This window comes from Bidens hawaiensis, unplaced genomic scaffold, assembly GCF_021521415.1.
Source record: "Bidens hawaiensis isolate Kalapana, Puna unplaced genomic scaffold, B.hawaiensis_p1.1 tig00033189_1, whole genome shotgun sequence".
In the NCBI taxonomy this organism is placed as follows: Eukaryota; Viridiplantae; Streptophyta; class Magnoliopsida; order Asterales; family Asteraceae; genus Bidens; species Bidens hawaiensis.
This window is the reverse complement of record NW_027495684.1, coordinates 23660-50451: the sequence shown is the minus strand read 5'-3', so window position 1 is coordinate 50451 and position 26792 is coordinate 23660. Positions and strand designations below refer to the sequence as shown.

At 37.4% G+C, this 26792-nt stretch overlaps 1 protein-coding gene across 1 annotated transcript; it reads left to right on the top strand.

The window, feature by feature from the left end:
• The first annotated feature begins 792 nt into the window (after nucleotides 1-792).
• LOC143584588 (protein FAR1-RELATED SEQUENCE 5-like) lies at nucleotides 793-2385 on the top strand. The gene is made up of 6 exons (XM_077066609.1): nucleotides 793-808; nucleotides 923-1144; nucleotides 1261-1354; nucleotides 1437-1584; nucleotides 1876-1991; nucleotides 2040-2385. Exons 1-6 carry the CDS (start codon nucleotides 793-795, stop codon nucleotides 2383-2385), a joined length of 942 nt encoding a protein of 313 aa, XP_076922724.1.
• The last annotated feature ends 24407 nt before the right edge of the window (nucleotides 2386-26792 follow it).

Here is a 26792-nt window from a genome sequence, read left to right as displayed (position 1 = left end):
TTTAACTTCCTCGCAGAATGAACAAACTGCATATCAGAATCTGCTACCATTCTATGATTATGGTCTTCAACAAAATCATGTACAAAAATTACACCGTCAACATATTTTAACTGTACATGTGCTCTACTACCACATCTAATTGTTGGTCTCTTCCTCCTTTTATAATATGGCTTGCTTGATTCGTGACAATCACCTTTTGAGTAATAAATTTTGGCTGGCTTGTGACCTTATTTACAACATGTAAAATACTTGGTCTTTAGTACACCATCATGCAGGTAAGATCCACCTTTGCGAACCCCAAATCAAGCTTTTTTAGCATATTCACTAAAAAAATCAAATACTTGATCAATTGACGAAAACATCATTCCTTTAGCAGGTCTGTAAGAAGAAGCAACTTCAGAAATGATATTAACCCCTTGACCTTCAACCAAAACACTTGAATCATCTACACAAACATAAAATCAAACGTGTTGATACCAAAAAAACCTCATAAAGTAATCCAAGTGTTACCATCAAATCAAACCTGTTAACACCAAAACATTTGATGTTTGTGTAGATGATTCAAGTGTTTTGGTTAAAGGTCAAGGGGTTGATATCATTCCTGAAGTTGGTTCTTCTTACAGACCTGCTAAAGGAATGATGTTTTTGTCAATTGATTAAGCATTTGATTTTTATAGTGAATATGCTTAAAAGGCTTGATTTGGGGTTCGCAAAGGTGGATCTTACCTGCATGAAGGTGTACTAAAGACCAAGTATTTTACATGTTGTAAAGAAGGTCACAAGCCAGCCAAAATGTATGATTCAAAAGGTGATTGAAACGAATCAAGAAAGCCATATTATAAAAGGAGGAAGAGACCAACAATTAGATGTGGTAGTAGAGCACATGCACAGTTAAAATCTGTTGACGGTGTAAATTTTGTAGTACATGATTTTGTTGAAGGCCATAATCATAGAATGGTAGCAGATTCTGATATGCAGTTTGTTCATTCTGCGAGGAAGTTAACACATGTCCAAGAGGAAGATATTTATGGGCTGTCTAATGTGAACCTGGGACCAGTTAAAGTGTTTAACCTTATGAGAACAGAGTACGGTGGTTTTGAAAAAGTAGGTGCAATTAAAGATGATTGTAAGAATTTTAAACAAGGTTTGAATTGTTATATTGGAGAGTATGATGCTGAGATGATTGTTCAGAGATTGTATGCGAAGAAAAGATTTTCATCTGATTATTCTTTTGAATATGATGTCAATGATGATCATGAGTTAATTCGTGTGTTTTGGCTAATGAGATTTCAAAGAGCAATTATCTTGCATTTGGGGATATTATATCTTTTGATGCTGCATTTAAGACTAACAAGTAAGTTATTGATCCATACAATTTTCAATATAATATTCAAATGTATTACTTGTGTGTGTATGAATATGTTTTTTTATATCAGGTATAAGATGGTTTTTGTACCGTTCACGGCAATTGATAACCATTGTCATAGTGTGACTGTCGGTGCTGGATTATTAACTTCTGAAACTATTGAATCGTACACATGGTTATTGCAAATGTTACTTAAGTCGTTTGTTAGTGCACCGAAGGTTGTTATTACTAATCAAGACCCTGCTATGAAACAAGCTATTGCATCTGTGTTTCCAAATACAAGGCATAGGTTATGTATGTGACATATTATGAAGAAAGTTGCTGACAAGGTAACATTTAACTGTGTGTGATTTAACTGTTATCAGCAGCTTAATTGAAGAGCGTTTTACAAGAGTTTCATGGTATTAGTTTTTTTGATGTTTAATTTGTGAGCATTTTATGAGCGTAACATATTTTATTCTAGATTTTGTTAATGAGCATTTAATAAGTGTTTAACATTTTGTTATCAGGTGGGAGCTGATCTATGTAACAACGAAGATTTTAAGAGTAGGCTATGTAATATTGTGTGGACAGATTCAATTAGTCCTTTTGAATTTGAGGAAAAATGGCAGGCTATAATGGTTGAGTTTGATTTTGACGAGAATAAATGACTTACTGATATGTATGAAATCAGATTTGACTGGATACCTGCTTTTTATAGAGATGAACCTTTGTCTGGATTGATGCGTACAACATCAAGATCAGAAAGCAAAAACCATTTTCTCCGACTAGCTACAAATTCTGAGTTAACAATAGTTGAGTTTTTCAACCATTTTGATTTTTGTATGGAGATACAAAGATACAATGGCAGACGGTGTGATCATGATAGTAGGTACATGTATCCGCAGTTAGAAACCAGTAGTTATCTTGAAAGGGAAGCGGTTAGGATATATACAAGATCTATTTTTAATGATGTTCATGATGAAATGAATGAAATTATTGGTGGTGTTTCACAATTGGGTTCTTCTGAAGAAAAATGAGGTTATTTGAGGTGTAAATATGGGATTTTAATGTTTATGTTCCCGGATTTTTGGAGGTAAGTATGAGCGTTTAGTAAGCGTTTTAGTTTAAAGTTGTTTAATCTTAAATTAATCAACAAGCATTTAATAAGCGTTTAAATTGAGCTTTTTACATTTTCTTTTTTTTAGGTTGTGTTTAAGAAGTACGATGAGTTTGGTGAAGAATCTACTACAACATGCTCCTGCAAAAGATTTGAACAATATGGTTTGTTGTGTCGGCATATTTTCTACGTTATGAATATGTATCAAGTCAAGAAATTCCCGAAAAGATATATAAATGATCGATGAAGGAAAGAAGTTGCGGTGAATATCAAAACAGTTCCAATGTCAGAGTTTGGTAATGATCAGAACAGGAAGATCAAAGAGATTTCAAGAAAAATAAAATATGCCGGCGAATACATTATCAATAGTTATGTTGTAGATATCGATGAATTGATTAAAGTTAGAGATGAGATGAATTCGATGATTGAAAAAGCAGACTTAACTCGGTATGCAAGAGTACGTCCATCTAAAAGGGATAGATTTGCTGCTGTTTTAGGTTTTGAACAACTATCAGAAGTTACTGTTCGTGTACCTACTGAAATAATAAACAAGGGTCGTGGCTCGCACAAAAGAATTAAATCAAAGAAAGAGATAGCCGTTAGTCGATCTGGGAAGAGTTATAGGGAGGGTTAGATTTGTCACCAACCTGACCACAATATCAGATGTTGCAAAGCATTGCAGCAGCAACCGCAACAATGAATTCGTAGTGAAGAGTTTTTAAGCGTTTAGGTAATTGATTGTTTTAGATAGAAAGAGTTAGTCATTGTTTTAGATTGTGGGTTTTGTAGTCACCGTTTTGACAAAAGCGTATCACAAACGTATGACAAACGTTTAGATAAAACTTTTTATTTATTTATATTTTTAAAAAACGCGTGGTTACACCCGTGGCAGACCACCATCAGACCATGCAAACTTACAAGATAAGATTTTTTTTTTTAAAAAAAAGAAAACGAAAAGCTAACATCATCATACCCCATCACTCCCTGTTCATGATGATCTCACTCCCATCTTCCTTGAACTCCATGTTGGTTGACACTTTTGAAACCGTGTCAACCAAAGTACCATACACGGAGTCGTAGCATGTAGTCTGTTGTTTCAGGAACTCAGCAGTCTTTGCCTTGAACTCACTGTCTAGTAGCTCAATGATTTCGTTATATGCATCAAGAGTTTTGGACTTCTTTTGAAGCACGTGGGCTTGTGAGTGTTGAAAAGCAGTGAGAAACTTCTCATCCTTTTCTTTCTCAAGATCCAACCTGGCTTTCACCATGTTTTTCCCAGTTTTATCACATGAAAACATTTTTGTGTGTGTGTTTTGAGTGTTTTTGTGTGATCTGAATAACAATAATGGATGTGAAATATATACACATAATTTTGGATGACTATTAATTGTGGGTAGTAGAGATAGAGTTATTCAATGTTATTTAATTTTGATGTAGGCTATCATCATTAAACAAATGTCATTTATTATTTACTAAGCGTGTTTAAGCGTAGTATATATACTTTTTAATCTTTTGGTAGTTGACATAGTGTATTTTTAATTTAATTGATTTGATGTAGGCTATCATTACAAAAATCTTTTTTCAATTTTTGGCAGGTGAGTAGTAAAAAATGTAATTAACTATATTAAAAATGAGTTTTTTAACCTGATACAGTAATTTAGCGTATTACAAGCGTATAAGAGCGTATAATGAGCGTCTCATAACTACGTCATCACACTATTCTATGTTCGCCCGTGAGTACACAGTTTTGAGCATTGTTCGAGCGTTTTGTTTTGTTTATTATTATTTTGGTCCGTGAACCTGCAGTTCTTTTTTTGTCTTTTTATCCTTTTTTTACTATTTGGTCTGTGATATTTTCCTACATACATATGCTATATTTGTTACACATATCAAAATAAGTTATAATGGATGCTTCATCATCATCATCTAAATCAGCATCTTTCAAGGAATCTTTGAAGATGAAGATTGTGGAGCAGGTCACCGCAGACAAAGCTTGACGTGATAAGCTAACACATGAGTTTGTGATGCTTAGCAATAATATGGATTACGGGGATGTTATTACCAATGTTCTTGTCAAAATGCCTGCTAGAACTATCCGAGATCTTGCTGTTTTGTTTATGGTTGATATAGGGAAGAATGAGTTTGAACAGTTCAAAGTATTATCAAAGGCAATTTTTGAACCACACTGCTCAACGAAATTGAAGTTGGATTTTCTCAAGTCACTATTAGGGTAGGGGTTAGTGGTCTGATGTGTTGAGAGTTTGATGAGCGTTTGTATTAATAAATTTGTGTGTGCTTTTGGTAATGATAAATTTCCAGTGTTTTTGTTAGTTGATTTATATAACATAAGGCCATTGATTAAAATAGATAACAAAGTTTTGAAAGAAGTCAAATTTGTTGTTGCCTTCTTTGGAGTTCTTCAATCAACTCCGCCTCGATCAAAGTGGTGTCGTTATTTTCACTAAATTCATGCGCTTTCTCAATAAGATATCTATTTTCTTGTTTAGATTGGACAGAAGGATTTTGCCTAAATATTGTGCCTTCAACCTTTTTAGCTGATTCACTTGTTTAGGACATTCCTTGTAAAATCCGTACGTCCACGGTTTCTTCCCATCATATTTCTCCGTGTGTCTCATAGAAAAAACCCCACAATCTACCCAATTTTCGTTTGTTCTCCATACCATCCTTAATATTATGATTGGAGCCTTTTGTATTTGATCAGCAATGGGGTGATTGATTTTCTTAAGATACATGTAAATGACAGTTCTTTAAAAAAATTAAAAGCACTTAAGTATTTCACAAATTTATAATAGATATTGTTGAGAGTTGGTTGACCGTTTACAAGGATTTGAGGATTCTTGTTGTATCTTTCTTCAAATAGTATTCTGATTTCTTTTTGTTTATCCTCTGGCATTTTAAACTTTTTATCAGCCGGTACTTCATGATGTGCACTGTTGTCAAGCAACTCTATCACTCATGTTTGAAGGTAGAAAGCCATCACATAGAAGTGATCCTTTTGTAGAATTTGCACGAGGAATTACTTCATTGTTTGAACCTCACTCCTCATCATTTGTGTTTTAGTGTTGTCCGTAAACACTTGGAGTCTTTGTTCGTATGTTTGACCAAATGACTCATTATAATGGCCACTTGTCTGCATAAGGATTCAAATAAGCCTTTGATAAGCGTTTAACAAGTGTTTAAAGATGATAGGTGGATTAAAGCATACCAACAGTGTGCTTGTACCGATGAGCCTGAATGGTGATTCTACAGATTTTTTCTTTTCTTCATAATTCATCGGTTCACAGGATGCATCCATTGCATTTGTTGTTAAATACATACCAGGACAAAAACACTTAAAAATCACCTTAAATGAATCTGTGTAAGTAGACTTGAAAACCTCTTCCCATATATCTTTAAGACAAAAAATATATATAGTCTGAAATTATTTTTTCATCCTCTGTGACATTTGTGCCTATCTCAACCTCTCTTAAAAGATATGGTGATTTCAACGTAGGAGCTAACTTCCTCTTTCTTCCTTCTTTCACCAACTCTTTGTCTTTATTTTCTTGTAACAATGATACCAGAGATGTAATTTTGGGTATCATCTTTGAAGTTGATGTCGGTGTTATGAAATTTTCACTTGGTGACAAACCATTGTCAGCTTTTGATTCTTGGTTTTTCTTTTCTACTTTACTAACTGAAAAACAATAAGGACAAGTGACTGTAGCAGTTTACTAATTTTATTTTTTATCAACCAATGCATTGTTTTTCTGTGTCTTACCTATGATATCTTCTAGAGTCCCATCAATGTTTATGAGATTAACATCATCTCTGGTTTCACCTCCTTTTTGTTCACTAGACTCCTGAGCATTTGTATGAACATGCACCATATCTGCTCCAAGTGAGATAACTGTGAAACAATAAGTGTGAGCGTTTAATATGCACTTTATGTATGAATATGTTTAACAAAAATTTGATACCTTCAGCTTCTTTTGGAATTTCAGTACACACTAGACTATTTGCAACAGTGTGTTCCATCTTGTGCTCTTTCGATCCAACTTGTGTATCTTTCATATAAAATATAAACATTTTTAACATGAGCATTTGATGAGCGTTCAAATTGTATGAAGATAAATTTAACCATATTAATACCTTCCTTAGCCCATGCAAGTACTATAGTAACAACTGAATAAAGTTTATTATTCCTTTCTAGTTCTGTTACTATAATGTCTTCATCATTGTTTACTTCAGATTCATTACCAATGACAGTTGCATCTGTCATATAAACTTTTAAATAATAATCTGAGCGTTTGTTGAGCTTTTAAAGTTGTATAAAAGAATTTTTATAAATTTTATGCCGTTTTGAGCCCCCCTTAACCCGTATATTTACCACTTCATCACCAACTCCTGCATCAGCAAACCCTGCATCACCAACCCCTTCATCAGTAACCTCTGCATCACCAACAGTTTCCCTAGATTTTTTATTCTCTTCAGATAGATTATAAACTTCAGGAATATCTGGGATTCAATATTTAGATATCAGAGTTTGTTGTGCATTTATAGTATAAGTATATAGAATAGTACCACTACCTTCTTCACCAACTACAGTATCTGAACCAACTACTACATTACCAACTACAACATCTGAATGAACTGAATCAATCGCGGCAGCTGTATAAGAAGTGGGATGTTTCAAAGATATATAAATATATTTTTAAAGAAGTGCATATGGTTGAAATTTGAAAGAGAATTAGTATGTTTTCTCACCTAAATTAAGGAGTGTGTTGGTTTTCATGGTCTTACCTTCTTGTGTTTTGGGAACCACATTGTTGTTGAATATGTCTTCCCATTCACAACATCTTTCAAAGATCTTGTAACTAGATACATGTTTTTCCTTTCCTTCACGGACCAATTCATTGATTTCTGAGCAAAATTTCTCAAATTTTTCAACTTTTTATCAATTGCCTTATTCCAAGACTGTAACATGAAAATATAGTTATTAATTGATTTAAGATATTTCAATAAATCAAATGTCTCACCTTCTCTTCCTTTGTTTCTTTTGGTGGTAGGTAAGCAGACATCCTAGACATTTGAAATGGGGTTAGATAATAGTCGACCAGCTCTTGCATGTGTGTTCCCAATGGCATTTTCAAACTCAAATGTGAATACGTATCATCATCATCATCATCATCAAATTCGCCTTCGGCATTGTGATCAGCATTATCTGTTTCTGTTTCACTTCCCCCATCTGTCCCTGATAGATGTTATGTCATTAGAAGAAATACACATTAGAGAGTTTTTAGATGAAAATAACAAGTTTTGTTACCATGTTTGGTTGTCAGCATCTGCATCAGGTTGATGCATCTCTTTGTCACTAGCAACTGCATCAGCAGGTTTATCTTCAGAAGCAATAGCAAATGTATTATCAGCAGTAGCCTCAGGAATTATCTTGTCACTGGTAGTAGTTCCAACATCAGCAGTATCAGTTGTAGGCTCAATCAATCCTTCGTTTGTAGCTTCAACATCAACTTCCACAGCAACTATTTCAACATACTCCGGAGCGTATTCCTTGTTTTCAAAATCATCATCTAAAGGAGGTCCATTATTATACAAGTATCTATCCATCTTTGCAAGAGCTGTTGTTGGTATGTAGTTGACTGTAGGTGTTGTGACCGGAGCCCCAAATGGACCATATCTCTTCTGGTACTCATGTGTGTAAAGCATCACAAGAAAGGTGATTGGTCCGTTTTATTACTGATTGACATCCTTCCATTTTTCCTTTGTCATCTTCAGGTTTTCAATTACATAGCTGCACCAGTCCATATTTGGAATATCTGAGACTTTATTGATTGCGGTGATGAATCGTTGGTTAATTGTTGTTGATTTTGTTATAAATCCTATACATGTGTTGAACAACACTAGGAAATTAATCTTAAACAAGTCACCAACTCCTTGATCTTCCGTCAACTTCTCTCTCACATGCTTTATACTTATTCTTGTAGTCGGGAATTCACTCTTGAACAGATCTGTAGTTGCATCATCCCACAATCTTGGCCTACTCCTGTCTAAAACTAGAATTTTACCCATTGGTATCCCCAACACTTCATGAACTTTCGCTGCTGTTATCTTAATAGCACGGCTGCCGATGTTCAATTTATTAAACCAGCGAACATAGTTCATCAACAACCAATGCGCTAACATCGATGGAGTTTGGTTTACTTTTAATCTTAATATTGACACTAATCCCATTTTTTCCAAACAAACTTTTTGGTCAGAGTTCATAGCACTAACTGCATCCACAATGTTAAATGGTGCACATATGACTCGTAACTTTCTGTCTATAAATTCAACAAAAGGTTTTCTTTGTACCTTTTCACCTAGCTTCTTTTCTTTAAAGACCTTCTTCCTTGGTTTTTGAAAGTCTGAGTCAGAACTACTGTTTTCTACCTCTTTCCTCTTCTTTGTTAAAAAATTGTTGATTGGAACTTCAATGTCCGAATCAGAGTTAGGGTTCTTCTGTTTATCCATCTTCGGTACGATTGAATGTAGTAAAGTTCAATTGATTAGAGGTTGATTATTGCGAGAATGCTTTCGTCGCCGGGATCAGTTGATTAGAGGTTGATTATTGCGTGTAATTTTAGGGAGAGTAATGGAGACTAATTTACGGTCTTACCGTTTTTGAAGAATATAGGCGCGTGTTTTAAATTTTAGATCGGATGCTTGAAGTTGTCGCGTACGGTTTGTACGATAAGGGATTAATGTACGTAAACCGCCCTCTATATATATGCATTATAAGTATATTTTAATAATAATAGTAAACATTTTTTCTTTTTATTTAAAACCCGACACTTTGATTCACGTTTCGTCATCACTGAACGTTTTTATAAACTTACTTATATATATATATATATATATATATATATATATATATATATATATATATAGGGAGAGGATCATGAGAGAACTCCATTTTATGGAGAGAACTAGAGAACTAATAATGAAGTATTTTTAATTTAATTAAAAAAAATATTTTTCAAAGTTTTTTTCTTTCATCCTTCTTATAAGTTGTTATTCTTCACCACAAAAAAATATAAAAATAAAAGAATAAAAAAAATCAACGAGTAATGCATATATGCAATACACCGACTTTTTTATAATGCATATATGCAATAGTGTGCATTTTGATATTTGAAATAGTGTTGAATATCATATATATATAGTTGTTTGTATTGTATATTTGCAATATTATTATATTATATACAAAAACTAAAATAAAATCGATATAGTGCATATGTGCATTAGTGTTGTACTACATATATGCGATAATGTGTTTTGCATACAATTATTAGTGTCGTATTTGTATATATTCAATAATGTGTATTAGATAATGTATTTGTGTTGTATTATATGCAATAAAACACTATTTTATATATACAATACACATTCATGCACATACGCATTACATCGACGGTTTTTTTTTTAATTTTTTTTAGTAACAATATCATCTTATTAGAAGGAGGAAAGAAAAAAAATCACAAAATATTTTTTTTTAAATAGTTAAAAATAATTATTTACTATTTCTCTCTTTAAAAGGAGTTCTCTCTAGATCCCACCCCTATATATATATATAGGGTAAGGAACCTAAAAGAACCATTTGAAAATTGAGAACTTTGAGAACCATTTTGGACCACTAAAAAAACCTTTAAAAAATATTTAAAAAAATCATAAAATAAAAAATAGCAAAAATTTTAAAAAATTAAAAAAACCAAAATTCTTATATTTCATTCCGTTTTCATAAAAAACCAAAAAGTAATAAAAAAAAAACTTCGTATTATACATATGTGTATAATTTCGTTTAATCTCTAGTTACGTAATGTACACATATGCACATTATCATATACCTTAAATTGTACATATGTGTATAAAAAAAACATGTATAAAATCTAAAAAATAAGTATTATACATATGTGTAAAATTTTGTTAAACCGATATTTTTTTTCAACTTTTTTTATAAAACTGGGATGAAAAATAAAAATTTTTTGGTTTTTTTCCTTTTGAAATTTTCGAGTTTTTTTTATATATTTTTTTATTTTTTGTTAAAAAAATGTGTTTTTTGTGGTTTAAAATGGTTCTCAAAATTCTCAATTTCAAAATAGTTCTCACATGATCCTAATCCTATATATATATATATATATATATATATATATATATATATATATATATATATATATTATCTAATAAACATAATAAACAGATTTTCCGTAAAAGATTTAAACAAAATGTTTATTTATATCTTACTACATACTATATTTAATTATCTACACATTATTATAATTATTTTATTTATTTATTTAGATATTATTTGTAACACCCCGGTTAAAATGGAATACACCCAAGTGTGACGTACAGATTGTTCAAAACACATGTGACACTATTAAGTGACAATAATATCATTAATTCATTTAAATCCCAAGTACACAAGTTGATCAAATGAAAAAATATAAAGAAAAAGAAATAAAACAAACGTCTTCTTGTTTATTATTTAAATAACCTAACTTCTAGTATCTTCGTCATTTCAACCTCTAATGAAGGTACCTACAGCATATATATAAAATAAAGTCAACTAATTCAATAGGTGGTGAGTTCACACAAATTTGATACAAGTACATAAAAATCATACAATTCCATGAAACTTAGTGTAGTAATAGTGCAAGCAATGTCTTTTCCATTTGGTAGCAACCAAATGTACTCGGATCGGGGGTCTCTATTCCACTCATAACATCGAGGTCATGAGTGCATAGGGGGGTTTATGATCATACTTAATGAGGAAACCATGAGCACGTAATCTTTGAGCAAATAAACACACAAGTCCATGTAACGAATTGTAGTTTGTAAATAGTGAATAAACGAAATTGTTATGTTGATAGTATATATGCTACCCCCAAAATAGTTAAAATGGGTAAAAAAAGGGTGTGTGAGAAACTCGTCTTTGAAAGTGGAAGGACAACTTGGAAACGAAACGAGAAGCGTGTTATATGAAACCAAAAGTTCGAATCTCACGAGCTAAAAAAATAAGAACACGAGAATTACTAACTAATTAATGGAAATAATCATGTCGGTTTTAAAGTTCATATATTATTATTTATATATATACTTTTACACATTTTAACGTATTTTAGTAATTAAGTCTAACGGATTTTAACAATTTATAATATTACTTGCAGATGAATATTGATTATAATATAATGTTTACGGAATTTTAGCATTACTGGTATGTTTTATTTATTATAAACGTTTGTCGGTTTAGAGTTAGAGTTACAACGATATTACACACACACACACACATATTTATATAATTTTTTTACGAGTTGTAACGATCGGTGCGGGTTTGTAAAAGTTTGGTTCTTAGACGGAAATGCTAACGAAATTCTAAAATAATTTTTATTTAATTATAAAAATGATTTTATTTATTTTATAATGATTTATAAACATATATTTGATTTATTAAAACTATTAAAATGGTTTGTAAAAAAATACAAAAATGGATCTGTAGTGACCCGGGTTCGAACCCGGGTCTTCATGACCACAGAAAACACACTCAACCACTGGACCAAACTGATTTTGTGTTATAAGATTAGAAACAGAAACATAAATATAATAACTCAAGTTCACCTTCTTCCTTTAAACCCTAGGTGTTCAATTCTCCTAATCTGTTCCATGTTTGTTGAATTAATGTTAGAGGTTTTATTAGTCGGGTTGAAACGAATCCAAACCATATAATAATTACCTTGGATGGTGTCGGAAAAGCGGTGAACGGAGCTTGGCCGGAATCGTATGTGGGTGAACAAATTAATATTTATAAAGTGTTTGTTTGTATAATTCTATGCTTGCAACTCGTTTAGTTGAAGGTTAGGGTACTATTTATAGTGTCAATTGAACCCTTTGATGTTTAATACGAGTTATTGGTGTGTTGAATTATAATCCGATCGGTTGGTATTAATTATAGGTTAATGGGGTTGTTAATGATGAAATAAATCACAAAATAAAGTTTATAATTAGTGGAGACGAAGTTTGGGTGCATTAACAGATCTAAACGAAGCTTAAATCGTTGTTTTGAAGGTCGTCGGAGTTTGGAAACTGGTCGCCGGAATTGTTGCCGGAAAACCGTGAAGAAGGAGGGTGTGGTGGGGGGGAGGGCTGGGCTGGGTTATATGAATATATATTTTAAATGTAATTTTACACTTTTAACCCTTGTTCTTATTAAACCTTTATAATTTGTTTTTAAACTTTATTTACACTTTGAACCTTGAACTTTATAAATACACTTAACTAGATTAAAACTTATTACATCTTTAATATCTTTAGATTGTTTACGTTTTATACCGAAATAGTTTGAAACTTAATAACTTTTATGGCTCGGAGATTCGTTAATTGAACAATACGGATAGAAGGTGAACATAAACGAACTTTAGATCTTGAAATTGATAAATTACATAAACAAATTCATTGAAATGACAAAACGAGTCAGTTTAACGAATACAATTACAAATACAAATACAAATACGAAAAACCGACAAATGTCACAGCATTCCCTACTTTAGAAAATTTCGTCCCGAAATTAAGTAGAAGAATCCGTAACAAATAAATGAGGGTACTTTGTTCGCATCTGATCTTCCCGTTCCCAAGTGAATTCAACACCACGCTTGGATTCCCAACGAACCTTTACCAAAGGTATACGACTGTGTTTGGTTTCGTTGTCTTTGCGGTCCATGATTTCCACCGGTTTCTCGGCAAAGTGCCTTATTTCATCGATGCGCACTTCGTCAAGTGGTACATGTAAGTTTCCCTTTGCAAGAAATTTCTTTATATTTGAAACATGAAACGTTGGATGGACATTAGAAAGCTCTTGAGGAAGTTCGAGTGTGTAAGCAACACTACCAACATAAGCAAGAATCTAGAAAGGTTCAACGAAACGAGGAGATAGTTTGCCTTTCTTGCCAAAACGAACAACTCCTTTCCAAGGGGATACCTTGAGAAGGACACGGTCACCAACATTAAACTCAAGAGGTCGTCGTCGGTTATCAGCTTAACTCTTTTGGCGGCTACCAACGGTTAAGGGATTTTGTCGGATTTGAGCAATTAAATCAGTAGTCTCTTGTACAAGTTCCGGACCAGTGATTTGGGTTTCACCAATTTCATTCCAACAGATAGGTGATCGAAATTTACGACCATAGAGAGCTTGGAACAGAGCCATACCAATACTCGAATGAAAACTATTATTGTAAGAGAACTCAATCAAATGAAGATGAGAATCCCAGTTTCCATCGAAATCCATGGCACATGACCTAAGCATGTCTTCGAGCATTTGAATCGTGCGCTCGGATTGTCCATCAGTTTGAGAATGATAGGCGGTGCTAAGATCCAATCGAGTTCCCAACGCGGTTTGGAGCGATGACCAGAAATAAGAAGTAAAACGGCCATCACGATTGAAAATTATACGCAAAGGCAAACCATGATGACAAACGACACGCAGAACATAAATCTGTCGAGTTGATCAACAGAAATATTTTCGTTGATCGGGATGAAATGAGCGGACTTAGTCAAACGGTCAACTATTACTCATATATAGTCGTGACGGTTTCGAGTAGTCAGAAGTTTGAACACAAAATCCATAGAGATATCCTCTTATTTCCAAACAAGGATGTGTGGTTGAACGAGTAAACCAAGAGGTACTTGGTGCTGGACCTTAACTTTAGCGCAAGTAAGGCATTTTCCCACATATAACGCGATGTCTTTCTTCATACCGGGCTACAAAAATGTGGACCGTAGATCAAAATACATCTTATCCGCACCGGCATGAATGGAATATCGACACTTAGGAGCTTCGTCCATGATGAATGTGCAAAGATCGTCACGATTAGGAACCCACAAACGATTGAGGTAATACAACAAACCATCGCGCTTAGTTTCAAGTTGATTCTCGACACCATAGGACATTTCATCATACATATTACCCTCGGTGACAGAGGCATGTTGGGCTTCAAAGATCCGAAGTTGGAGATCGGTTTGAACGGTCACACTATGCAACAGAATTGATTTCACATGGGTCTTTCGACTAAGGGTGTCGGCTACAACATTTGCTTTACCAGGATGGTAACGAATTTTGCATTCATAGTCGCTAAGTAGTTCGGCCCATCGTCGTTGCCGCATGTTTAGATATTTGGTCGAAAATATGTTGAAGACTCTTGCGGTCTGTGAATACCACGCACTTAGTGCCATAAAGATAATGTCTCCAAATTTTCAACGCGAATACAACGGCAATGAGATCGAGATTATGCGTTGTCAAATTATTTTCATTAACCTTAAGTTGTCGTGAAGCATAAGCAATAACTTTACCTCATTGCATAAGGACACAACCGACGCCTTGGTTGGAAGCATCGCAATAGACAACAAAATCCTCATTGCCCTCAGGGAGTGCAAGGATTGGTGCATCGCAGAGCATGCGCTTAAGAGTTTGAAAAGCTTCATCTTGCTTTGGCCCCCATTCATAAGGTTTATCCTTGTGAGTTAATGAGGTTAAGGGCAAAGAGATCTTGGAAAAATTAAGAATGAAGCGACGATAGTAACCCGCAAGACCAAGAAAGAACGAACTTCGGTAGGAGTGGTTGAAGTTTTCCAATTCTTAATGGCTTCGATTTTGGCTGGGTTAACCTGGATACCCTTTTCGTTTACTATATGCCCTAAGAATGAAATTTCTTTCAACCAGAACTCGCACTTTGATAACTTAGCACAAATTTGTTCCTTCCTTAAAAGATCAAGGACAGAATGAAGATGTTTCTCGTGCTCGGCTTTAGACTTGGAATAAATACGAATGTCGTCAATAAAAACAATTACGAATTTATCTAAGTAAGGTTTGAAAACGCGGTTTATGAGATCCACAAACACCGCGGACGCATTGGTTAGCCCAAAAGGCATAACCCTAAATCCGTAATGCCCATAACGAGTCCGAAAAGCGGTTTTAGGTATGTCATTTTTGTGCACGCGTAGTTGATGATAACCCGAACGAAGATCAATCTTTGAGAGGCAAAGAAAGCTCCTTGAAGTTGATCAAAAAGATTCTTGATTGAGTTCGCGGTAATCGATGCACATACGAAAGGATCCTTCTTTCTTCTTGACAAAAAGAACGGGTGCGCCCCAAGGAGATGAACTAGGGCGAATGAACCCTTTGTCCGAAATTTCTTGGAGCTGCTTAGACAACTCTTGCATCTCAAAGGGAGCAAGACGATAAGGATCCCTAGCATTCGGGGTTGCACCAGGCACGAGATCAATTCGAAATTCAACTTCACGAGTAGGAGGAAGACCAGAAACATCCTCGGAAACACTTTAGGATACTCGCGAACAACGGAATGTCCACAATCTTCCGTTCCTTCATTTCCACCACATGAGATACGAATGCTACATACTTCTTGTGTAAGTAAGTTTGGGCTTGAAAACAAGTGATAAGATTTAGGCTCGAGGGAGAAGGCTTTTCACCAGAGACGAAGGATTTGACCATCGGCAAGCGGAACGCGAATGAACTCCTCGAAGCAAACAATTTCAGCACGTTGAATAGATAACCAGTCCATGCCTACTATGAAGTCAAAACTTCCCAATTGCATAGGAATGAGGTCAATTGAGAACTTGTGGCCATTTAGATTAATTTGAAATTTCGAATACCGAGTCAATTGATACAGATTTACAATTAGCTACCTCAACAGAATACGAGTTTTTAAGCTTAGACCGGGGTTTAGCAAATAAGGACTCAAATTCAAAATATACAAAGCTCATATCGGCACCAGTATCAAATAAAATGGTTGCAAAGTGGTCATTTACGAGAAACGTACCGTTCACCACATCGCCGTTTTGTTGGGCTTGATTGGCGTTAATCATAAAAGCACGCATACGATTTTCTTGAGGAGCTTGAGCAGCTTGAACGATTTCACCACCTTGTGGTGCAGGAGCTATGTCACACCCTCAAAATCCACTAACGGAGTTTTACCGTCAGAGGGTGTGAACTGGCAGGATCGGAATCATTAGTTATAACCAAACCAAAGAAAACGTTTAAATGAAAAATAAGTGCGGAAGCGTAAAACCTTAATTCAAAAGTTGCGTCACGCAGGACGACTTAAAACCAAATGTAAATGTTAAAATTAAGTTTGCAGAGTAAGATGTTTAACAATTAATGCATGCTCCTAAACCGCGCGCCCGCCTCGGCTACCTGAGAATAACATACTAAAAGGGGTCAACACGAGGTTGGTGAGTTCACAAGTTATATAAGATAAATCGTTTAGCGTTTGAGTTCAGCGTTTTCGTTAAGTGTTTTGCGTAACCACGTTACGGCGTTTAAAAGTTTTGCGTAACCACGTTACGGCGTTTAAATGTTTTGCGTAACCACGTTACGGCGTTTAAGTGTGTAACCACGTTACAGCGTTTAAGTGTGTAACCACGTTACAGCGTTTAAGTGTGTAACCACGTTACAGCGTTTAAGTGTGTAACCACGTTACAGCGTTTAAGTGTTACCAGATAATGTTATGTCAAATTATATATCGATAGGTAGCTAATCTATACAACAAGTATTACTAAGTGGTTCGAGACCGAAGCTGACTGTTTATCAAGTGCCCGTCACCAGGTCAACCCAGACCATGGTAAGTGTTAGCCAAAATTACACCCACTCAACCTCCAGTTGAGCTTAGCGTCGGGTGGGGTTTGTCAAACCCAGTAGTACTACTCAACAGTGACTCGCTATTCCAAATATTAACCGGTTCGATGCGTGGGACTTCAAGGGTTACGTGCCGCTTAGCCTCTACAAGTGATATATATAATTTATAACAAAATCTTAAATATGTGTTTATCTCAAAAATGCGTTTATCGGAGTATGTTATCTCCCCCAAGTGAAAAACGTTTGAAAACAGTTCAAAGAGCGGGGTAAGTGAACTCACTGTTTGCGAAGAATATTCCAAATTAGATCACCGAGTGATGCGCGTCGTAGAAAACTCTCTAGCGTTCTAAAATAACAAAGAGATTTTCTAAGTATCGGAACGTTTAACGAGTCTCTAGACTCGGCACATAATACCTATGCACGTATCATGTTTCGTGTTTCGTTTGTGAACCGTGTGTGATTTAAACAAGTACAATTGTGATACGATACACGAGTGAGCAATTACTTTCGTGTCATGTATTAATAACATACTTACAAGCAATTATTCCCGTAAGGGCATTTTGGTCAACAAACAAAGACTAACTAACTATTATTCCCCATAAGGGCAATTTGGTCAATTCATGGCAATCAACTAGCAATTATTCCCCGCAAGGGTATTTTGGTCAAAATACCACAATTATATAAAAACTATCATATTTCATGCATTCCTATACAACTCAGCAGCTAGTTTCATTGTGACAGAATTTCTACTTGAAAGATTGTACTATTTCACCGATCATATCATCTCAATTAATTCACCAAAAATCACCACTGAAACATACATGTCTTAGGTTTCCAGAACATATTTTATATTATTTTTATTCCATATAGATTTCTCATAATGATCAAAACACTACAGTAAACTCATATCAGTCAGATTCATGCACAACAGAATGTTATTTGCAATTCCCGGTAAACGAAAAATCCAATAAATGCAAGACCACTTGGGTTTGGTTCCTAACTCAGTGAGTCAACTTCCAGAAGTGGAACCAACCCAATTGGCCTCGTAGTTCATGAGATATAGAATTTACAATATAACCTAACAGCAGGTCTAACAGCTCAGCTTTGCATCACGTTTTTGTAAAATCATAAAAGTATACTTCCACTTATCCAAAAATTACGAATTTATACTTTATAGAAACTAGACTCAACCTAGTTTACTGCAGTACTCACAATCTCAATCAATTTTCACGTTTACACTTCGTTACAGTCAGTTAACATCGTATATATATTCTGTCCAGAATCTGTTCACATCAAAACTCAACATCATAACAATCTATGAACTATCATGCATCCATATAACCCTCTAGACACCATAACTACTATCCATGCATATAAATCACACCATACATACAAGATTAGGGTTTGTGTTTTAATTCAAATCAAGAACAACAATCAATCATGCAACAACATCAATCTAGTTATCAATCTATTATCCAACTAACAACTATCATATTGATCACATACATACATATAATCGGCCTACTTAGGGTTTACATACAGCCCATTAAACATCAAAATTACACAACAAGGAGGTAAGAGATGATCAAGTATACCTTCCTAGCACCTAGTTCTTGGATTAATCTCTTGATTGATGTGTGTGTGTGTGATGAAGGTGGACGGCAGCCGTGGATCAAGAGAGGGAGAGAGAGCCGATTTAGGGTTGTAGGTTAATAATAAGTTAGGGTTTGTTTATTAGTGATGTATTTATAATAATACAAGTTACACTCTAGTCCCTCTTCTTTCCAAGTGTTGTTTTTCTAGAACATTCCATCATACTTGCCCAATAAGTTAACATGACCATAGTTTTATCACATAGCACATAATCCTAACACATAATAATCACATAATTATTGTTTTTACGTTTATCGTTTATTTATCAATCGTTTGCGTCAACTCGTTTGCGTTTCGGTGCAAATCCCGAAAGACTACACATGTAGTAAGTGTTACGCGTCATTTAAACCCTAGTTTAAATGTAATGAAGTGTACGTTATAGATTCAACGATCTTAAAGTTTGAATTGACGGAGTTGAGTTAACGGAGTTAACCTGAAATTGACGATTGTCACATCATTCCCATGTTAAAGAATTTTCGTCCCGAAAATTTGAGTCAAGTCGTGATGAGAGTCTGAAAAGAAAAATTTTCAGTTTGTCATATCATCCCCTAGTAAAAAGAAATTTCGTCCCGAAATTTAATTCATACCTTCGGTGATGTTTGACGGTTTGTCGGGTTTCGCGGTTTTCGGTGTTTGGTTAGCCCTTCAAAAAGGTGGGGATACTTTTTCATCATTTGATCCTCGCGTTCCCACGTGAACTCCGGTCCACGTCTCGAGTTCCAACGAACTTTAACGATTGGAATTTTGCTGTGTTTGAGCGTTTTGGTTTCCCAATCCAAAACCTCGACTGGTTCCTCAATGAACCGTAACTGTTCATCGACTTGTAGTTCCTCCAAAGGGACTACTTGGGTTTCATCAGATAGGCATTTCTTCAAATTTGAAACGTGGAATACATCGTGTACGCCACTGAGTTCTGTTGGTAGGTCCAGTCGGTACGCCACCGGACCAATGCGCTCAGTTATCCGATACGGACCAACATACCGTGGGTTGAGTTTGTTTCGCTTACCAAAGCGAACCACACCTTTCCAAGGTGAGACTTTGAGTAACACCCGATCGTTCACTTTAAATTCGAGAGGTTTTCGGCGCTTGTCGGCGTAACTCTTTTGGCGATCTCGTGCTGCTGCCATGCGATTTCGGATTTGAACGATCTTTTCCGAGGTTTCGAGTACCAGTTCCGGACCAGTGATTTGGCTATCACCCACCTCTGCCCAGCAGAGTGGTGATCGACACTTCCGTCCGTACAGCGCTTCAAACGGTGCTGCCTTAATACTTGCGTGGTAGCTGTTATTATACGAAAACTCTACCAAGGGTAAGTGGGGTTCCCAACTCTTTCCGAAATCTAAGACGCATGCACGCAACATATCCTCCAGGGTCTGGATAGTCCGTTCACTTTGCCCATCCGTCTGAGGATGGTATGCTGTACTCATATCGAGACGTGTGCCCAGTGCGCTTTGCAGCGACTTCCAAAAGTGTGAGGTAAAACGAGAATCTCGATCGGAAATGATCGAGACAGGCACTCCGTGTCTAGACACCACTTCTTTCATGTATACTCGAGTCAGTCTTTCCATTTTGTCCGTTTCCTTAATCGCTAGGAAATGTGCCGATTTAGTCAACCGGTCAACGATCACCCAGATGGTATCGCATCCCGTCGGTGTCTTAGGCAAACCCGTAATAAAATCCATTGAGATGTGCTCCCATTTCCACATTGGGAGTTCCGGTTGTTGCAGTAGACCAGATGGTTTCTGGTATTCAATCTTGACTCTGGCACAAGTCAAGCATTTGCTCACGTAGGTGGCAATGTCGGCTTTCATGTTCGGCCACCAGTAAAGTGCCTTTAAATCATGATACATTTTATCTGAGCCAGGGTGGATAGAATATCGGGACTTGTGAGCTTCGTCCATCACTAGAGTTCTCAACTCTCCGTATCGTGGAACCCAAATCCGGTTCTCAAAATATCGGACCCCGTCCGATCTGGTTTCAAGTTGCTTGTTCATGCCCCGCATGAGTTCCGATGGAAGATTTTCATCTTTCAAAGCTTCCAGTTGCGCATCGCGAATCTGATCGGGTAAGCTGGCATGAATCGTAAGTTGCAATGCTCTTACTCGTCTGGGTTTTTCTGTTTCTTTTCTGCTAAGGGCGTCGGCCACCACATTGGCCTTGCCAGGGTGGTACTTGATGGCACAATCATAATCTTTAAGCAGCTCGACCCAACGACGCTGTCGCATGTTCAGCTCTTTCTGATCGTAGATATGTTGGAGACTCTTGTGGTCGGTGTAAATGGTAAACTTGGTACCGTACAAGTAATGCCTCCATATCTTAAGAGCAAACACCACAGCTCCGAGTTCCAAATCATGGGTCGTGTAGTTCTTCTCGTGAACCCGTAGTTGTCTAGAGGCGTAGGCTATAACCTTCTCGAGTTGCATCAGCACACAACCGAGACCTTGTATAGATGCGTCACAGTGTACCTCAAAGTTTTCCGTTCCCTCGGGGAGGGCTAAAATAGGGGCGCTACAAAGCTTGGTTTTCAATAGTTGGAAAACGGATTCTTGCGCGTCACCCCAGTTGTACTTAATGCCCTTGTGAGTCAAAGCGGTGAGGGGTTGAGCAATCTTTGAAAATCCCTCGATGAAACACCGATAGTAGCCGGCCAGTCCTAGGAATTGTCGCACTTCAGTCGGAGTCTTAGGTGCTTCCCAGTTTTTGATGGCCTCTACCTTACCGGGATCGACATGGATACCATTCTCGTTGATCACATGTCCTAAAAAGTGAACCTCGCGAAGCCAAAATTCACATTTCGAGACTTTAGCATACAGTTGTTCCTTCTTCAGTAGTTCCAGAATTATCCTTAAGTGCTCTTCGTGGTCAGTCTCGTTCTTGGAGTAGACAAGAATATCATCGATGAAAACAATCACGAACTTGTCGAGGTACGCCTTGCATACTCGATTCATGAGATCCATAAATACGGCTGGCGCGTTGGTTAGGCCAAAAGGCATAACCGAGAACTCGTAGTGACCATACCGTGTTCTGAAAGCCGTCTTTGAAATATCTTCTTCGCGCACTCTCAACTGGTGGTAACCGGATCGTAGATCGATCTTCGAGTAGTAACTCGATCCCTGAAGCTGGTCAAATAAATCATCAATTCGGGGTAAAGGATAACGATTCTTGACCGTCACCTTGTTCAACTCCCGGTAGTCGATGCACATCCGAAAAGTCCCGTCTTTCTTTCGGACAAACAAGACAGGGGCTCCCCATGGCGATGAGCTAGGTCGGATAAAACCCTTATCCAACAAATCTTGCAACTGAGTGGACAACTCCTGAAGTTCCGCCGGTGCGAGTCGATACGGGGCTCGTGCTATGGGTGCTGCACCGGGTGTCAACTCGATCTGAAATTCGACTTGACGAATAGGAGGGAGTCCAGGTAAATCCTCCGGGAAAACTTCCGGAAAGTCTCGCACAACCGGTATGTCTTCAATTAGTTTCTCCTCCGCGGGTTTCTCAACAATCTGCGCCAAAACTGCCGGATGACCCTTTCGTAAATACTTCTGTGCCTTCATAAGGGTAATGACGCTGGTGGTCATGCCGCTTCTCTCGCCTCGGACCGAAATGATCTCGCCGGAAGGGGTGGTAATATGGACTATCTTATCATGGCATATAATCTCCGCTCGGTTCTCGGATAACCAGTCCATGCCGACAACGACATCGAAACTACTAAGCGTAAAAGGAATAAGGTCGATGTCAAAGACATGACCTGACAGTTTCAACTTACATCCCGCAAGTATATGAGTTGTTATTACAGTTTTACCATTAGCTAATTCAACAGGAAACTTAGCGTCTAACGGGGTTGGAGTAAGGTCTAAAAGTTGGCTAAAGGCTTTCGACACAAAACTCCTATCAGCTCCAGTGTCAAACAAAATGGAAGCAAAATAATCGTTTACAGGGAACTTACCGGACACCACATGCGGATCATTGCGGGCTTGACCCGATCCAATCACAAACGCTCTTCCTTTGCCATTTCCTCCACCGTTAGTGCCACTTCCATTGCCCCCATTGTTGTCATTATGTTTCAGCTTGGGGCAATCCTTCCGGAAATGACCTTCCTGTCCACATTCAAAACATCCCTTAGTCGTCATCGGTTGCTTAGGAGCACCCTTTGCCACAAGGTCTCCTCTACATTCTTTCGCTTGGTGACCTATCTTTCCGCATCTTTGACACTTGACACGGTCACACTGGCCAACATGATGATAGTTGCACCTGTTGCACTTTGGATACTTCCCAGCATATCCGCTCGAAACCTGCCCGCTACCGTTGTTGTTGTTGTTGTGATTCTGAGTGTTAAAGCTCCGGGTGAACTCGGGTTTACGGTAGTGTTGTTGCGGTGGGAGGTTCGAGGATGAAGATCTGGTGTTGTCGAACTTTCTCTTCCCGCTGTTCGGGTTGCTGTTGTTGTTACTGTTGCTGACGTGGTCATTACTCGGGTTGTCACGGGCTTTAGCAGTCGAACCCCTCGGTGGTAACGCACCCTGGGTCACAGCCTGATCCGTCAGTTTGTGAGCCAAACGGATCGCTTGTTGGATCGTGGCTGGTCTGGAAGACGTCACCATACCCTGAATCTGTGGTGCTAACCCATCAATGTACATCTCTATCCTCTTACTCGGCGGATCCACCATCCGCGGACACATCACAGCCAACTCGTGAGAACGAGTAGTGTAGGCTTCAATTTCTGAGCCCACCATCTTCAGCGACCAAAATTCTGACTCTAACTTCGAAATCTCTTCTCTCGGACAGTACTCCTCTCGCATCATGTTCTTGAACTCCTCCCAGTTCATCGCGTTAGCCAGTTCCAATCCAAGAATTTGCACATCTGCACATCGTCTGGGGACACCTCTGAGTGTGCCTCTGGCTCAGCCGGTTCTTCCTCCGGTTCTCCTTCGGGTTCCTCCTCGGGATCTTCCTCGGGATCCTCCTCAGGCTCCTCTTCGGGATCTTCTTCAGGTTCTACTTCAGGCTCTGCCTCGGGCCCGGCCTCAGGTTCTGCTGCGTTCTGAGCAAGTTGCATTTGTAGGATATCGCAACGTTCTAATGCTATTTCGGTTCGGGTCCTGGCTTCTTGGAGTTGCTCTTGCAAGTCTATCATCTCGGCTTGCATCTTCATCATAACCTTGGTTTGTTGCTCACTAGTCTCTTGCATTTCTTTCGTTGCCGCTGCCATGCGGGCAATCTCCTCCTGAGTCTCGGTTCCATCTTTAAACAGTCTGGCAACATTTTCTCTAGTGTAGCGCATGTAACCCACATCACGCTCCAAACAAGAAACGACAGCTGCGAGAACTCGCTCTACAGGTTCGGGTATAGGTGGTAGAGTGTTAGGGTAAGCAGGGTGGTTCGGGTGAGGCAATGGGGGAACTTATTCATGGTAGACCATACGTCTGATCATGTTGGGGTACCATTCCCAGCTAACGTCGTTGTCATACAAGCCTCCGGATAGGCGGTACCTCTTCGGTGCAGGAGCTTCGAGTTCCGGGACTACGTGGGGTGGCGAGGCAGTAGGTAACTGCGGTTCCTTCCCGTGAGCATGCATCATCGAATCGGATGATGATGAGGGTGGCGTCGACATTTCTACAGGTAAGCCGTGTATATGCGCGCGTATGAGTAAAGGAGGTAAAGAAATAAGATTTCAAGACTACACAAACCTATGCAGTGTGTATCATTATAACTAATGGGTCGTCGCGGTTATAGTCTAGTATGCATGCAGTTTCTAGTTCGCTATAACCAATGGCTCTGATACCAATCTGTCACACCCTCAAAATCCACTAACGGAGTTTTACCGTCAGAGGGTGTGAACTGGCAGGATCGGAATCATTAGTTATAACCAAACCAAAGAAAACGTTTAAATGAAAAATAAGTGCGGAAGCGTAAAACCTTAATTCAAAAGTTGCGTCACGCAGGACGACTTAAAACCAAATGTAAATGTTAAAATTAAGTTTGCAGAGTAAGATGTTTAACAATTAATGCATGCTCCTAAACCGCGCGCCCGCCTCGGCTACCTGAGAATAACATACTAAAAGGGGTCAACACGAGGTTGGTGAGTTCACAAGTTATATAAGATAAATCGTTTAGCGTTTGAGTTCAGCGTTTTCGTTAAGTGTTTTGCGTAACCACGTTACGGCGTTTAAAAGTTTTGCGTAACCACGTTACGGCGTTTAAATGTTTTGCGTAACCACGTTACGGCGTTTAAGTGTGTAACCACGTTACAGCGTTTAAGTGTGTAACCACGTTACAGCGTTTAAGTGTGTAACCACGTTACAGCGTTTAAGTGTGTAACCACGTTACAGCGTTTAAGTGTTACCAGATAATGTTATGTCAAATTATATATCGATAGGTAGCTAATCTATACAACAAGTATTACTAAGTGGTTCGAGACCGAAGCTGACTGTTTATCAAGTGCCCGTCACCAGGTCAACCCAGACCATGGTAAGTGTTAGCCAAAATTACACCCACTCAACCTCCAGTTGAGCTTAGCGTCGGGTGGGGTTTGTCAAACCCAGTAGTACTACTCAACAGTGACTCGCTATTCCAAATATTAACCGGTTCGATGCGTGGGACTTCAAGGGTTACGTGCCGCTTAGCCTCTACAAGTGATATATATAATTTATAATAAAATCTTAAATATGTGTTTATCTCAAAAATGCGTTTATCGGAGTATGTTATCTCCCCCAAGTGAAAAACGTTTGAAAACAGTTCAAAGAGCGGGGTAAGTGAACTCACTGTTTGCGAAGAATATTCCAAATTAGATCACCGAGTGATGCGCGTCGTAGAAAACTCTCTAGCGTTCTAAAATAACAAAGAGATTTTCTAAGTATCGGAACGTTTAACGAGTCTCTAGACTCGGCACATAATACCTATGCACGTATCATGTTTCGTGTTTCGTTTGTGAACCGTGTGTGATTTAAACAAGTACAATTGTGATACGATACACGAGTGAGCAATTACTTTCGTGTCATGTATTAATAACATACTTACAAGCAATTATTCCCGTAAGGGCATTTTGGTCAACAAACAAAGACTAACTAACTATTATTCCCCATAAGGGCAATTTGGTCAATTCATGGCAATCAACTAGCAATTATTCCCCGCAAGGGTATTTTGGTCAAAATACCACAATTATATAAAAACTATCATATTTCATGCATTCCTATACAACTCAGCAGCTAGTTTCATTGTGACAGAATTTCTACTTGAAAGATTGTACTATTTCACCGATCATATCATCTCAATTAATTCACCAAAAATCACCACTGAAACATACATGTCTTAGGTTTCCAGAACATATTTTATATTATTTTTATTCCATATAGATTTCTCATAATGATCAAAACACTACAGTAAACTCATATCAGTCAGATTCATGCACAACAGAATGTTATTTGCAATTCCCGGTAAACGAAAAATCCAATAAATGCAAGACCACTTGGGTTTGGTTCCTAACTCAGTGAGTCAACTTCCAGAAGTGGAACCAACCCAATTAGCCTCGTAGTTCATGAGATATAGAATTTACAATATAACCTAACAGCAGGTCTAACAGCTCAGCTTTGCATCACGTTTTTGTAAAATCATAAAAGTATACTTCCACTTATCCAAAAATTACGAATTTATACTTTATAGAAACTAGACTCAACCTAGTTTACTGCAGTACTCACAATCTCAATCAATTTTCACGTTTACACTTCGTTACAGTCAGTTAACATCGTATATATATTCTGTCCAGAATCTGTTCACATCAAAACTCAACATCATAACAATCTATGAACTATCATGCATCCATATAACCCTCTAGACACCATAACTACTATCCATGCATATAAATCACACCATACATACAAGATTAGGGTTTGTGTTTTAATTCAAATCAAGAACAACAATCAATCATGCAACAACATCAATCTAGTTATCAATCTATTATCCAACTAACAACTATCATA

Excerpts from the sequence above, each read along its gene's own strand:
- LOC143584588 (XM_077066609.1), top strand. Across the intron at positions 1,585-1,875 it reads CGTTTGTTAGTGCACCGAAG|GTGGGAGCTGATCTATGTAA; the intron begins GTTGTTATTACT and ends TTTTGTTATCAG. Across the intron at positions 1,992-2,039 it reads TGGCAGGCTATAATGGTTGA|ATTTGACTGGATACCTGCTT; the intron begins GTTTGATTTTGA and ends GTATGAAATCAG.